This window comes from Cetorhinus maximus, chromosome 30, assembly GCF_964194155.1.
Source record: "Cetorhinus maximus chromosome 30, sCetMax3.hap1.1, whole genome shotgun sequence".
NCBI classification, from domain to species: Eukaryota; Metazoa; Chordata; class Chondrichthyes; order Lamniformes; family Cetorhinidae; genus Cetorhinus; species Cetorhinus maximus.
The window spans coordinates 16,333,738-16,347,759 of NC_135908.1; the positions used below are offsets into that span (position 1 = coordinate 16,333,738).

Sequence of the window (14,022 nt, forward strand, 5' to 3'; positions counted from 1 at the left end):
GGAATACTCCCCACTTGCCTGGATGGATGCAGCTCCCACAACATTCAAGAAGCTTGACACATCCAGGACAAAGCAGCCCACTTGATTGGCACCACATCCACAAACATTCACTCCCTCCACCACCGACGCACACTAGCAGCAGTGTGTACCATCTACAAGATGCACTGCAGGAATTTACCAAGGCCCCTTAGACAGCACCTTCCAAACTCTGACCTGACTACCCCTCCTGACCCGGCTAGACCCAACACACTCAGCCACTTGCTACCCTACTCACTTACCTCGACCATCCTACCACGTTGCCCATTCATCCATTCACCCATTTACTAACATTCGCACTGAACTTTTAAACTTGCCTTAGGACAATGGCGTGAAGAAGGGGTGTGGTCAGTCTTCCCCACTGCAATGGAGTTTTCCGATGATTTGTATGCTCTGTATTTCTGGGGTAGTCACTCTCAAAAGACCCAGCGGGGGGAGTGCAGAAAAGTATGGTCAGGGCAGCAATCTGACGGTGATTTCCATTGTGTGGAAGACCAGGACCTCCCATGGCACTATTTCAAAGGGCTGCGGAGTGCCCTGGCCTATATTTACTACCCAACCAACATCATAAACCATTATCTGGTCATTATTACATTGCTGTTTGTGTGAGCTTCCTATGTTACCACAGTAACTACGCTTTGTTAAGGTCTCATTGGCTCTGAAGTGGCTTGGAATGTCCTAAAGTTTTTCTTTATTCACTCATGGGATGTGGGTGCCACTGACAAAGGCCAGCATTTATTGCCCAACCCCAATTGCCCTCGAGCAGGTGGTGATCAGCCACCATCTTAACTACAAACTAACAGCCATTTCAGAGGGCAGTTAAGAGTCAACCACATGGCTGTGGGTCTGGAGTCACATGTAGGCCAGACCAGGTAAGGACGGCAGATTTCCTTCCCTAAAGGGAATTAATGAACCAGATGGATATTTTTTTACAGCAGTCTGGTAAATTTGCAGTCACCATTACTAAGAGTAGCTTTTTATTGGAATGTCACTACAGTGTCACAGTTGGAACATGTGTGTTATCTCAGTGTGATACACTTTCTGCTAGAAATTTGCAAACTGGAATCTCTTTCCACTCAAAATGCTGTCTGAAAACTTCCATCTGATTTGCATTTTTCTCAGTAAATTAAAATATTAATTCCCAAAATAAAGGCTTACACAAAATTTTCATAATATACATTTGCCCATGATCTGATAAAATTGACATTTGTCTTCTAAATGCTTTTACTTAAAGGCTTCTGAAAACTGGATACTTTACCCAAAACTGTGACACTGAGAGCTGAATTTAAGTTATATGTAACTCCCAGCCCAGGCTTCATTGGAGTATTCAATCAGCTCTACCAATGGAAAGTATTTCTTTGGTGTCTAAGTCATATTTTCAATCAAATGAAGAAATGCTGTAAAGGAAATTTCAGAAGCCTTATTCTAATGAAGTTGATTTTAAAATTCTCATCCTGGTTTTCAAATCCCTCTATGGCCTCGCCCCTCCCTATCTGTGTAATCTCCCCCACCCCTGCAACCCTCCAAGATATCTGCTCTTCTCTAATTCTGGCTTCTTGTACCTCCCCGATTTCAATCACTCCACCATTGGCGGCTGTATCTTCAGTTGCTCCAAGCTCTGGAGTTCTCTCCAGGAGGAGTTGAGGCCTGGGGCAGATCAGCCACGGTCTTGTTGAATGGTGGGGCAGGTTCGAGGGGGCAAATGGCCTACTCCTGCTCCTATTGGTTATGTTCTTATGTACACCTCTCTCCCTGTCTACCCTACTTTCCTCTATTCAGACACCCCTTAAAACTTACCTCTTTGACCAAGATTGACCTAATATCTCCTTATGTGGCTTGGTGTCATATTTTGTTTTATAATGCTCCTGTGAAGCACCTTGGGAGGTTTCATTGCATTAAATATAAATTGTTCCTATTGAGTTAAAAAAAAAAATGAAGCATCTGTGTCAGAGAGTGAAAGCAGTTTGCATTGATTACAGACCACGCAGTTATAGTGTGTCCTATAAATTTAAAAATGGATTAAGCTGCGAGAGAGACTGGGCAGAAAGAGAATGTGCTTTACTTCATGCTTAATATTCAATTTTCAAAAAAAGACAACACCGAATTTTTTGAAGCTTGTGCCTTGATAATTGGAAATGATATTAAAATTCCATTTGCTAATAAAATATTGGCTCATTTTAGGAGGAGAAATCAGGATGGACATTATAAATCAGATCGTCCAATTGTAAAGATGTTGCGGAAACAGAGACCCGAGATTCACATGATCTTCAAAGATGGCTGGGCAAGTTGGAAAGGCTTTTAAAAATGTCATTTGGGATTTTTGGCTTTATCAATCGAGACATTAAGCATTAGAAATAGAATTCAGTCACAGCTGGAGTATGGTGTCCAAGTCTGGGCTCCACACTTCCGGAGGGAGGTTATAGCCTCGGAGAGGAGGAGGAGGAGACGGTTTACTAGAGGGGATCAAAATTACCAAGTGATTTGATAGAGTAAATAAGGGGAAGGTTTCTGCTCGCGGCTGGGTCAGTAGCCAGAGGACACAGATCCAAGATCGAAGGAAGAGGGGGGTTGAGTTGTTTTTCATTATGATCTGCAATGCACTGAAGCAGATTCAGTGGGAACTTTTAGAAGGGAATTGGATCAATACTTGAAAGGGAAACTCTTTCAGGGCAATGGGGCAAGAGCAAGGGAGCGGAACTAACTGGATAGATCTTTCATCAGGACCTCACTGCAGTGTATGATTGATTTCGTATTTCGGGGGCAAGACAAAGTGAATGAAGCAGAAACATAGAAGGGTCGAAATTCATTTTAGACAGGAATACAGAATGGAAGGTATTACATCAGACTTCGGTGCAACTGAATATTGGGGTTGTTACAAAGCGAGAGAGGCAGTGAGATAACTTTTCCCCTTTCTTCTCGCCCCCTGGGTGTCGAGAACAAGATGTGTTTTAGACGGGGCCTTTTAAATCCTTCTCTGTGTTGTGATTTTTCAGACTTTCGGATGAGTTTAAGTCAAGAGGAAGGATCACGTTCATTCACACAACACCCTGAAAGGTGAATGCAACAAAACGCTCTCGCTGCTTCATACACACAGACATCCACACCAATAAAGGCGGGTTCTAGAAGCAGAGCATGTGTTTAGGTTATTAACAGAATACAAAGTAAATAGGGAATTGCATGGATGGACAATCTTTACGATGGGAAGCGTAAGGTGGCATGATGAGTTCTTGGCTCGCTGAAGATAAATGGAGGCTCAAAGTCTCTGCGGCCAATTTCCTGTACAAATGAACGTTGCAGATGAAGACAAATTAGCCCCTTTCTCACTGCCTGGGGTGACAGTGCTCCCTACTTCCGGCTAGAGATGGTCCTACTTGTTGTGTTGGTCTGCAGACTGGCTTGTCCCTCCCTGGGTCTTGGGATAAAAGGATTTGTGATCGGAGGATGATTCCGGCCATGTGACACCCCCTCCCCCACCATGACCAATACCTTCATTGTCCACATAACTGGTTCAAAGTTAGAAGCCGCTGCTGCATAATGAGGCCTTAATGGTGGCTGTTCACACCTACTTGTGATGAACTGGTTTCACTACACCTTACTTTGTCAAAAGTTTGAGTTCACAGTCACTGTACCTGGCAGGGCTATTGACCTTGAGTTTCAGTAAATACCCAGTCAATAGGAAGTGTAACTTCACAAGCGGGTTCACATTGTGAATGTCTGTTGGTGGGAAGGCAAATGCCACGTTACGTTTTAAGAACTTTCCAGAAGCACGTTCAGACATGGGTTAACCCTTTGCCCGTGCAGATTGGGGAATGGATGGAGGGCCGAGAACATGGCAAGTGACAATGGAGCAAATGTGCACTTGGCCGATAGTCCAAAGGGAAAAGAATAAATGTCATCAGGCTGATAGGAATTGGTGAGGTGGAGGGAATGCGAATAAGCGAGGAACATTTTGGGAAGGTGAGGGGAATGGTTAAGTGGACCAAAGAGTGTCTAAGGGCCTCAGTTATCCCACATTCCACACACCAAGTGCAACCGGGGGATTCCTTCCCCCGCCACTGGGGAAAGGCATATCTCACCCGGAAAGGAAGAGAGTGAGAAGCAGGATATAAGGAATTGAGAAACCAAAGAAAAGGAAAAGGCAGCGAGATAAACATGATAGGGAGGAAGAGAGACCATGCGCTTTACTGGACTAGTAAAGAAATAAATGTTACAGACAGCATGAGATCACTTGGATTTGCTGTGTTAATGAGAATTAACTGCAAAGCAGTTTGAGTCACCGGAGGCCATTCACCCTTCTAGCCCAGGAAAGATGTTGTTAGCACCTGCAAACCCAGTCTTGTCACTCGCTCACTGTCTCTGTCCTTTGTTTTCTCCTTTAAGTTCCATCTCCTCTGGACCTCCCGCAAATCCTAAGCAATTTATTTTTTAATTCATTCACGGGATGTGGGCTTCATTGGCTGGGCCAGCGTTTATTGCCCATCCCTGAGTTCCCTTGAGAAGGTGGTGGTGAGCTGCCTTCTTGAACCGCTGCAGTCCATGTGGGGTAGGTACACCCACAGTGCTGTTAGGGAGGGAGTTCCAGGATTTTGACCCAGCGACAGTGAAGGAACGGTGATATATTTCCAAGTCAGGATAGTGAGTGGCTTGGAGGGGAACTTCCAGGTGGTGGTGTTCCCATGTGTCTGCTGCCCTTGTCCTTCTAGATGGTAGTGGTCGTGGGTTTGGAAGGTGCTTCCTTGGTAAATTCCTGCAGTGCATCTTGTAGATGATACACACTGCTGCTACTGTGCGTCGGTGGTGGAGGGAATGGATGTTTGTGGATGTGGTGTCAATCAAGAGGGCTGCTTTGTTCTGGATGGTGTCAAGCTCCTTAAGTGTTGTGGGAGCTGCACTCATCCAGGCAAGTGGGGAGTATTCCATCACACTCCTGACTTGTGCCTTGTGTCTGAGTCCCAGAGACATTAACATTGTCTGTGATGTATTCCACTCCTCTGTACATTTTTTAAAGATGACATTGCTGTTCACTAAGCTGGAAGGAACATTTCCAACATCTCCTCAGCCGTCAATCCACAGTGGTAGCTGATACTCCCCAGGCTACTCCCCCCAGGACCCTGTGGGTGAAGCACCATTGCTGGGAGAGCGGAAACAAACTATCAGACAGGTTAAAGACAACAAAGCCTGTGGCCCCGATGGCATCCCAGCCGAGGGCTTCAAAGCTGCTGCACATTTGCTCACATTGAGACTCCATCTAGGGATTTGGGAGGGAAAAAAACTCTCCCCCCCACCCCCGTCGCCAGCCTTCCCACACCCCCTCACCACCTCCGTCTTCAGGAATGTGACAATTGTAACTATCTTCAAGAAGGGAGAGAAATCGCACTGTGGAAACTCTTGAGGCATTTCCATAGTAGAGAAAGTTCTGACAGGCATTCTGCAGTATCGCCTACTTCCTGTGGCTGAGGGAATCCGCCCAGAGACTCAGTGTGGGCTTTAGACCTTCCAGAGGAACCTCCAACATGGTTCTGTGTTGCCAGACAAATTAATCGCTTTCATCGGCCCGACCAAAGCGTTTGGCTCAGTAAATCGCGAGGCTCCGTGGATTGTGCTCCAGAGACTTGGATGTCCAAGAAACATCAGCACAATCGGCAACTGCTTCAGGAGAATATGACTGCAACTGTCTCGAGTGGGAGATCGGAAACAGACGCCTTCAAAATCAGAACCGGTGTGGAGTAAGACTGTGTGATAGCCCCCACCATACTATTTACAATACTAACAGTGGCTATTCACCTTATCAGAGATTGACTGCCCTCTGTTGTCAATATTAAATGCCACCTAAATAGAAAACTCTTTAATCTTAGTCTCCTCTGTGCCAAACTAAACTGACCACCACAGACACCCGTGATCTACAGTTTACGATGACTCTGCACCAGAGTCTCCATTGTAACCGCTGCTTTTGGGATTTAAAACTAAAAGAGGGTCTGAAAATCCCAATGGGCCTGTAAAAGAAATGATGAACGGCCATGATGATGTAGTACCTAACCCATGTCACAAGAGGTACTCTCTCTCTCTCTCTCTCTCTCCTTCTCTCTCTCTCTCCCTCTCTCACTCTCACACACACACCGTCCCTCGAAGCGAGGAGGACATTTGCCACGGAACCTGTGACAAGAGCTTCCACGAGGAGTTTTTTAACGTGGAGATGCTGTTGGAACTGCAGCTACCACACGGTTCTGAGTGACCAGGAAACTCTCCCGCTCTTGCCACTTGCCATATTGTATCGGAAGGACCTACAGTTTGACAAAAACCTTCTTGGCCACACCATGAACGCACCTCCCGTGTCATCAAGTCCTGGGGTGCGACTCGAACCCAAAGAAGAGTCATATTAGACTCGAAACGTTAACTCTGTTTCTCTCTCCGCAGATGCTGCCGGACCTGCTGAGTTTTTCCGGCATTTTCTGTTTTTATTTTAAATCTCTAATCTGTTTGACCTCACGCCAATTGGTGCATGGCTCATGTGACAATCCAGAGATGACGACCTTCCGTGTCCTGCATTTTAATTTGGACCCTAACTCTTCAACCGCTTTAAGCAGGACATCATTCCAGGCTCTGCCTAGGCCCTTGGCTCCAACGTGGGCCACGACAATTGGATCCTCCACGCCCCCACCCGCACTCCAAATTCGTCTCCAGCTGCGAGGAGATGTCCTTAACCCTGGCACCGGGCAGGCAATGCAACCTTCAGAGCTCCGGCTGGAGCTACAGAGGACAGTGTTCCCCTATCATTACCACATTCCTTTTTGTTCCCATGGCCTAAATGGCATGCTGCACCACAGGGCAATGGTCAGTTCGCTCATCCACCCCGCAGTCCTCCTCATCCACACAGGTAACAAGCACTTCATACCTGTTGGTCAACGTAAAGGGCCCCTACCTGCTGGATTCCAGTGTCTGACTCACAGTCACACCCTCCTGTCCCTGACCCACTCTGAGGTTCCCTGGGACATGCTCCTCTGTGATCCAAACCCTCCGGCCAGGACTCAAGTATCTCCCAGTTCTCAACAACGCACCCCCGCCCTTATAATTAACACTTACCCTCTGCCCATACCGTGCCCCCGTTATTAATATTGACTCTGAGCCTTGTAGTGCCCACCTCTGTGTCTTTGCAGAGCTGAGTTTACGAGAGGGGGTGGAAGGGACAGGTGAAGCTGAGATTGAATTCCCTCGTCTGCCTTTCCCCTTTCACCAGCAGCCTTGGATTAGAAATGATTTACAAATCCACGAACTAATTCTACTTAGCCATTTGAGTAAGGAATGCATGTTTCAAAACAGCCATGGAGAGGGTAGCTAAATGAGACATAAAATAGTACACTCAATATGCTTGAAGTTGTTGTTAACAATTTGAGAAAGTGTTTAATGCACATCATAGGGAAATATTGCCCCCTGCTCCGACCCATTCCGTATCTTCAGGAGTGGTGTTGAACTCTCTGAGAGGTACAGGCTTCTATATTTAAGCACCAGTTGTCACAGTCAGAACAGATTACATTCCTAACCCATATATGTCCAGGTTTGTGCCTGGAGACTGGAATGATGCAGAGTTTTCCCAGCCACGATCGTTTGTAGCCAGTTCACTTGTTCCAGCCCGGATTCGAAACCTTCCTTCAGATGCAGATAACAGAATTAAACCGGGAATGCCTGCTCCACGTTTTCTCATTCCTGGACAAGGAGGACAGAAAGAGTTTGTCGAGGACTTGCCAAGCTCTGTGTGAGGTCTTCCGTGATCCAGCTCTGTGGTCTCTGCTGTGTTTCTCTTCTCTGTCAGAACTCAAGAAGGATAACTTCCTGCTAAGCCCCGCATTACGCTTTCTGTCTATCTGTTGGCACTCCAGCAGGGTGAAGATCTGCAACATTGAAGACTGGCTGAAAAGTAGCTTCCAGAGAGACATCTGCAGCCGACACCAAAACCTCGTCAACAGCTTCTTAGCCGAAATAAGCCGCAGGTTGGTGGAGGCACAAACAGTTTCCTTTCGAGTACCTCAGTGCAGGTTGCTTTAAAGCTCATTTGCTTATTGTTATTCTTACTTTGTGGCGAAACAAAAAGTTGTGGAGACTTCATAAAGGCAAAATGCCGCAGCTGCTGGGATTCTGAGATAAAAAGAGGGAGAATGCGGCAAAAAAAACTCAGCAGGTCTGGCAGCATCGGCGGAGAGGAGCACAGTTGACGTTTCGAGTCCTCATGACCCTTCAACAGAACTAAGTAAAAATAGGAAAGGGGTGAAATATAAGCTGGTTTAAGGTGGGGGATTCTTAACTTTTATAAATAATCCCTCCCTTCTCCCTTGAATATCCCTTTCATTGAATTCCGCGTCCCGACTGTCGCTATTCACTCATTCATTCCTCTTCTTTACCCGCGACCTAGACAATGGGCATTGCAGGCTGTTCGACTACGGGTGGCGGGGGAAGAGGGGGAGGGGGTGGTAGTGTGTGGGGAAGGGGCTCTCGTCAGTTAGTTCAGCACCAGCCGGGTATAATCCAAGGCTGCCTGATGTTTGAAGCTCGCTACAATAACAGTCTTTACCCAGTGAAGTAATTGGGGAAATAGTTCAAAATGTGTCTTAAGTATTTTTTAAAATGTTTGATCTGTAGATGTGGGCTGTGCTGCAAACTGGAGTGAGGCCAATTCCATTTAAGACTTGAATGGTTAGGGCACACAGCTGGTTTAGCTGTCCATCACTATGCCTGACTGGAACTCTTAAAGCCCAGGCCTCCACCAAATACTGCTCACTACTCCAGGATCACCCTGGAATGCAGAGTTAACCTTGGGCTTCTCTTCTCTTCTTAAACTCCTCTTCCCTAGCCCCTCCTCCCTCACTCCCACCAGGTTCGGGAAGCTCATGGACTTCTTTGTCACCATGTTCAAGACTATACATTCGGCTGCCTCTGCCGCTTCCCTCCCTAACCCCTAACTCACTGGGCCGAACTTCCCCAAGGCCTCTCCTGCCCTCATCCGGAATTCACCCACAAAGCGGTCACCCAGTCTGCGTTTGGTCTCTCCAATGTAGAGGAGACCTCATTGGGAGCAGTGAATGTAGTAGACCAAATTGAGGGAAGTGCAAGTGAAATGCTGCTTCACTTGAAAGGAGTGTTTGGGCCCTTGGACGGTGAGGAGAGGGGAAGTAAAGGGGCAGGTGTTGCACCTTCTGTGGTTGCGTGGGAAGGTGCCGTGGGAGGTGGTTGAGGTGAGGTTCCTTTCAAGTGAAGCAGCATTTCACTTGCACTTCCCTCAATTTAGTCTACTGCATTCGCTGCTCCCAATGCGGTTTCCTCTACATTGAAGAGACCAAACGCAGACTGGGTGACCGCTTTGCAGAACACCTTCGGTCTGTCCGCAAGCATTACCCAGACCTCCCTGTCGCTTGCCATTTCAACACTCCACCCTGCTCTCATGCCCACATGTCTGTCCTTGGCTTGCTGCAATGTTCCAGTGAAGCTCAACGCAAACTGGAGGAACAGAACCTCATCTTCCGACTAGGCACTTTACAGCCTTCCGGACTGAATATTGAGTTCAACAACATCAGATCATGAACTCCCTCCTCCATCCCCAGACCCTTTCTGATCCCCCTTTTTCCAATAATTTATAATTTAAAAAATATATATTTTTCTTTTCCCGCCTATTTTTAAATTTACTTCGATCTATTGTTTTATCTCCACCTTTAAGCCCATTTCGATCCCTTCCCCCCACCCCACCCCCACTAGGGCTATCTGTACCTTGCTCGTCCTGCTTAATGTCCCCTTTAGCACATTCCTTAGATAATATCACCACCGTCAACACCCCTTTGTCCTTTTGTCTATGACATCTTTAGCAATCTCTTCTTTGCCTCCACCTATCTCTGGCCCTCTATCCAGCTCTACCTGTCCCACCCCCCCTCAACCAGCTTATATTTCACCTCATTTCTCTACTTCCTTAGTCCGTATGAAGAGTCATACGGACTCGAAATGTTAACTGTGTTCCTCTCCGCCGATGCTGCCAGACCTGCTGAGTTTTTCCAGGTATTTCTGTTTCTGTTTTTGTTTTGGATTTCCAGCATCTGCAGTTTTTTGTTTCTAAGCCTGAACATGCCTGGTGAGTGCTGCACTGAGGAGCCAAGGCCTTGAGGTAGGACACAGATCTGCAGCATCGGTGGTGAATATTCTCTGGAAATAGTTGTTTCCTGGAGTTACGCCTCCCCTTGACAGGTTTTACCGGTGAAATAAAGGAACTTTGCTTTTTTAAACCTTTGTGCAGTTTGTGTGGCTAAATCGCACATTACATTATCGCATTGTAGTAGCTGCCAACAGATCGTATCACTCCCTCCAGCACCAAATGCACAGGGGCGGCAGTGTGCACCCTCTACAAGACACACTGTGGCAACTCACCAAGCCTCCTCTGACAGCACCTTCCAACCCCACAAACACTGTGTAATATGGACTGAAAAGCCTGATTTGGCGATGTAACTGATTAACTTTCAGCTGCGTAGTACGAATACAGTTAGGTCTGTTGCTGAGAGTGGACATAAGACACAATCAGATTAAGTCGAATTGGCCACTATTGAATTTGCTGGATTAATCTCTGTGGGAGCACAGGAGTGAAAAATAGTCAGTTCACCTGTACAGGCAAACACTTAAACAGAAAGGTATTCCTAAGACATAAGATCACCTGTCACCTAGATTGTTTCTTACTAGTTTATTTTTTAGAAAAACCCTTTCAATTTCCAGTAAAATGTTTCTTTAAACGTTCAGAATACCAACTCTTGTAAATTTAATTTTATCAATTCCAATTTACTTGTGCCCAAGCTTGGGCGGTTTTAAAGTATCTGATTGGTTACTGTGTTTACATCAGATCTCCAGTTCGCAAACACTTTGGGCAGAATTTTGCCGTCGGTGAGCGGGGGTGGGGGGGGGGTGGGACCCGCTCGCCGATGTGTAAAATGACGCGGGATGGTGTCGGGCGGAACCCCCGATGTCACCGCGCCCCATTTAAATCTTCAGGAAGGTGGGGGCGCAGTAAAATCAGCTGTGCGCCCGCCGACCTGTCAATGGCCAATTGAGGCCATTGATGGGATCATTTATACAATTAAAGGACCTGCTCGTCCAAACTTAAGGTTGGTGGGTCGGCCAGGAGCCCCGGCGGCAAATAGAGAAAACATGAAACCTCATCCAGCGGTGGGATGAAGTTTCATGTAGGGTTTTAAAAAGTTTAATAAAGTTTTAGTGTAGATTATGAACATGTCCCATCTCATGTCACATGAGGGGGACATGTTAAGGATGTTTTTTTTCTACCTTTAATATTTTTAGAAATGGAAGCGATCTCCCTGAGGCTGCACTTAGCTTCAGGGAGATGTGTGCTCTATCGTGCGCATGTGTGAAAGAGCGCATTCTCGCATTTGGGGAATCCCACCCCCCCGCCCGCACAGGGACCGCATGGCGCTTCCCACCGGACGTCACGCTGGGCGGGCCTTAATTGGCCCACCCATGTAAAATGGCGGTGGGGCCCACTTCTCCGGTGGGGATCGGTTCCCCGCCCACCGGAGATTGGGTCGGGCCCGCCCGCCCGACAGGCAGAAAATTCCGCCCTTTGTTTTGGGCGATAACAAATGGCCTAAATAAATTAGGACCAGTTCCTTTCAGAAGGCAAACCTTTCAGTCCACACTAGGCTGTGCCAGTCTACAGATAAATTCCTAAACTCTTGAAACTGCTGAAAAATTTGTTGACCTTGCACTCATCTGTAAATAAAAAACACAAAAGATCCATTCTGCTCAGGCCGCAATGGGTTAATTCACCTCTACGTATCTGACTATTTAGAAGCTTTCTGGTGGTGGTGTAGTGGTATTGTTGCTGGACTAGTAATCTCAGAGACCCAGGGTAATGCCCTGGTGGGGACCTGGGTTCAAATCCCAACATAGCAAATGGTAAAACTTGAATTCAATAAAGATCAGGAATGAAAAAGTCTAATGATGACCCATCTCATTCACTAATGTCCTTTAGAAAAGGAAATCTGCTATTCTTCCCTGGCCTACATGTGACTCCAGAGCAATGAGGTTGACTCTTAAATGTCAACATTTACAATTAGGGATGGGCAATAAATGCCAGCAACATCCTGTGACTGAATAAAAAAAAATTCATAATGACCAATGTTGTAGAAAAAAGAGACATGACAAAGTTTTTCATCTTGCACTCATCAGGACTCTTCGCAAGAAAACCCATGTGAGGGGAAAACAACAATTTATACTATATGTGAAGAGAACCTCCCGGTTTAAATTTCAAACAATGCTTGTCAGTCACCATCACTAATGCATTCTCCATGGCAATATCTCTACCAATCAGAGTCCACTTGCCAACCAATCAGCACTCACTGAAAATGCAGACAGAGACACCATCTCTCACTGAACCGGGAGGATTTTAAATTTCGCATTCACGCAAAGAGAGGCACTGGGTTGGGGGAGGAGAAGGGGGTGAGGAATAATGCCCCAGTGTTAGCCGGCTTTACAGTGTGAATGTGTTGATGTTGTATCTGTGATTATTAATTGCATTGGTCCTTCCGCAGTTAACAAATTATTCTGCAATTCTTTTCCTAGGTGTCCAAAGCTGCTGTCGATTATACTTTCAGGCTGCGGGCACCTCACTGACAGCTATATTATACAAATCCTGCAGAAATGCACTGAACTGAAAACCTTGAAACTGGAAAACTGTGCGAGACTGACTGACAAGACCCTGGAGGCAGTGACCATTTACGGAAGCAGCTTAACCACCTTCCATGTAGACTTCTGTCGGAATATCACGCAGGAGGGGATTAACCTGGTCCGGAGGAAGCGTCCCTCCCTGTCCTTCAGTGCGGTGCGGAGTGCCGCGATGATTCCCGATCAGCCAGACGAACGTGCCGACCTTGGGAGAGGAACGAAGAAGCGATTTCAGTGGTAACAGCGAGTGGACCTTGCCTGGTTGCGGGTGGGGGAGGTAGGAGAACGCCCATAGCCACACAAGTGCCGAGCGCCTGTTCGCAGCTATACCATCACAGCAGCAGCTGAGAGGAGGCCACCCCAAAGGGAGGGAAGAAGAGTCGCTATGAGTCACTCCAATGCTCCTTCTAGTTATGGAGTGAGTTTGATGGTGATCTAATGGCAACCTGCCTTTAGCAACATCTATTTGCATTTGGCACAGTGGACAGGTCAAGCACCCTTAACCCTTGGGGTCGATTGCGTTTTGGCATTCAGATATTTCTCGAAAAGTTCTTCCATCTTTGTCTGCCTCACCAACGCTGGGTTCTGTTTCATGACTTTGTCTTTTACTTTATATTTTGTTCAAGCCACAGACTTCCCACGCAAAAGGGTCAGTGAGGTTCCTATTCCAAAAACCATTCAGTTTTTTGGCGTATTTTTGGTTTTCTGGTGTACGGACAAAGGATATTTGTCTGTAGTGGGCTCGGCGTTCCACCAACAACAGCTTGCATTTATATAGCACCTCCAACATAGTAAGCCATCCTAAGGTGCGTCACAGGAGTGTTATCAGGTACAATTTGACACTGAACGACTAAAGGAGACATTATGACAGGTGAGCAAACATTAGTCATAAAGTTAGCTGCTTATGGGAGGAGAGAGAGGTAGAGGTTTGGGAAAGAATTCCGTAGCTTAGGGCCTAGACCAGGCACTGTATGCACGGTGCTAGTGCTGGGATGTAGGAAGTGGGAGACGCGTAAGAGACAAGGAAGAACGCAGAGATTTGCTGCTCGTGGGAGCTTGCTGTGCACAAATTGGCTGCTGAGTCTCCCACACTACAACAATGACTACATTTCAAAAGTAGTTCATTGGATGAAAGGTGCTTTGGGACGTTCTGAGGTCGTGAAAGGTGCTATACAAATGAAAGTCTTTCATCTGAAAAATCTTGAGATGGGGTTTGATGTGTTAAAGTATGATTAGAATCATTAATGTACTGGCGAGAAATTAAAAATGCAAATATTGATAAAT

At 46.5% G+C, this 14,022-nt stretch overlaps 1 protein-coding gene across 1 annotated transcript; it reads left to right on the plus strand.

The window, feature by feature from the left end:
* Positions 1-7,593: 7,593 nt before the first annotated feature.
* Positions 7,594-13,609, plus strand: fbxl22 (F-box and leucine-rich repeat protein 22). The gene is made up of 2 exons (XM_078532253.1): positions 7,594-8,021; positions 12,637-13,609. Exons 1-2 carry the CDS (start codon positions 7,687-7,689, stop codon positions 12,977-12,979), a joined length of 678 nt encoding a protein of 225 aa, XP_078388379.1. The 5' UTR covers positions 7,594-7,686; the 3' UTR covers positions 12,980-13,609.
* The last annotated feature ends 413 nt before the right edge of the window (positions 13,610-14,022 follow it).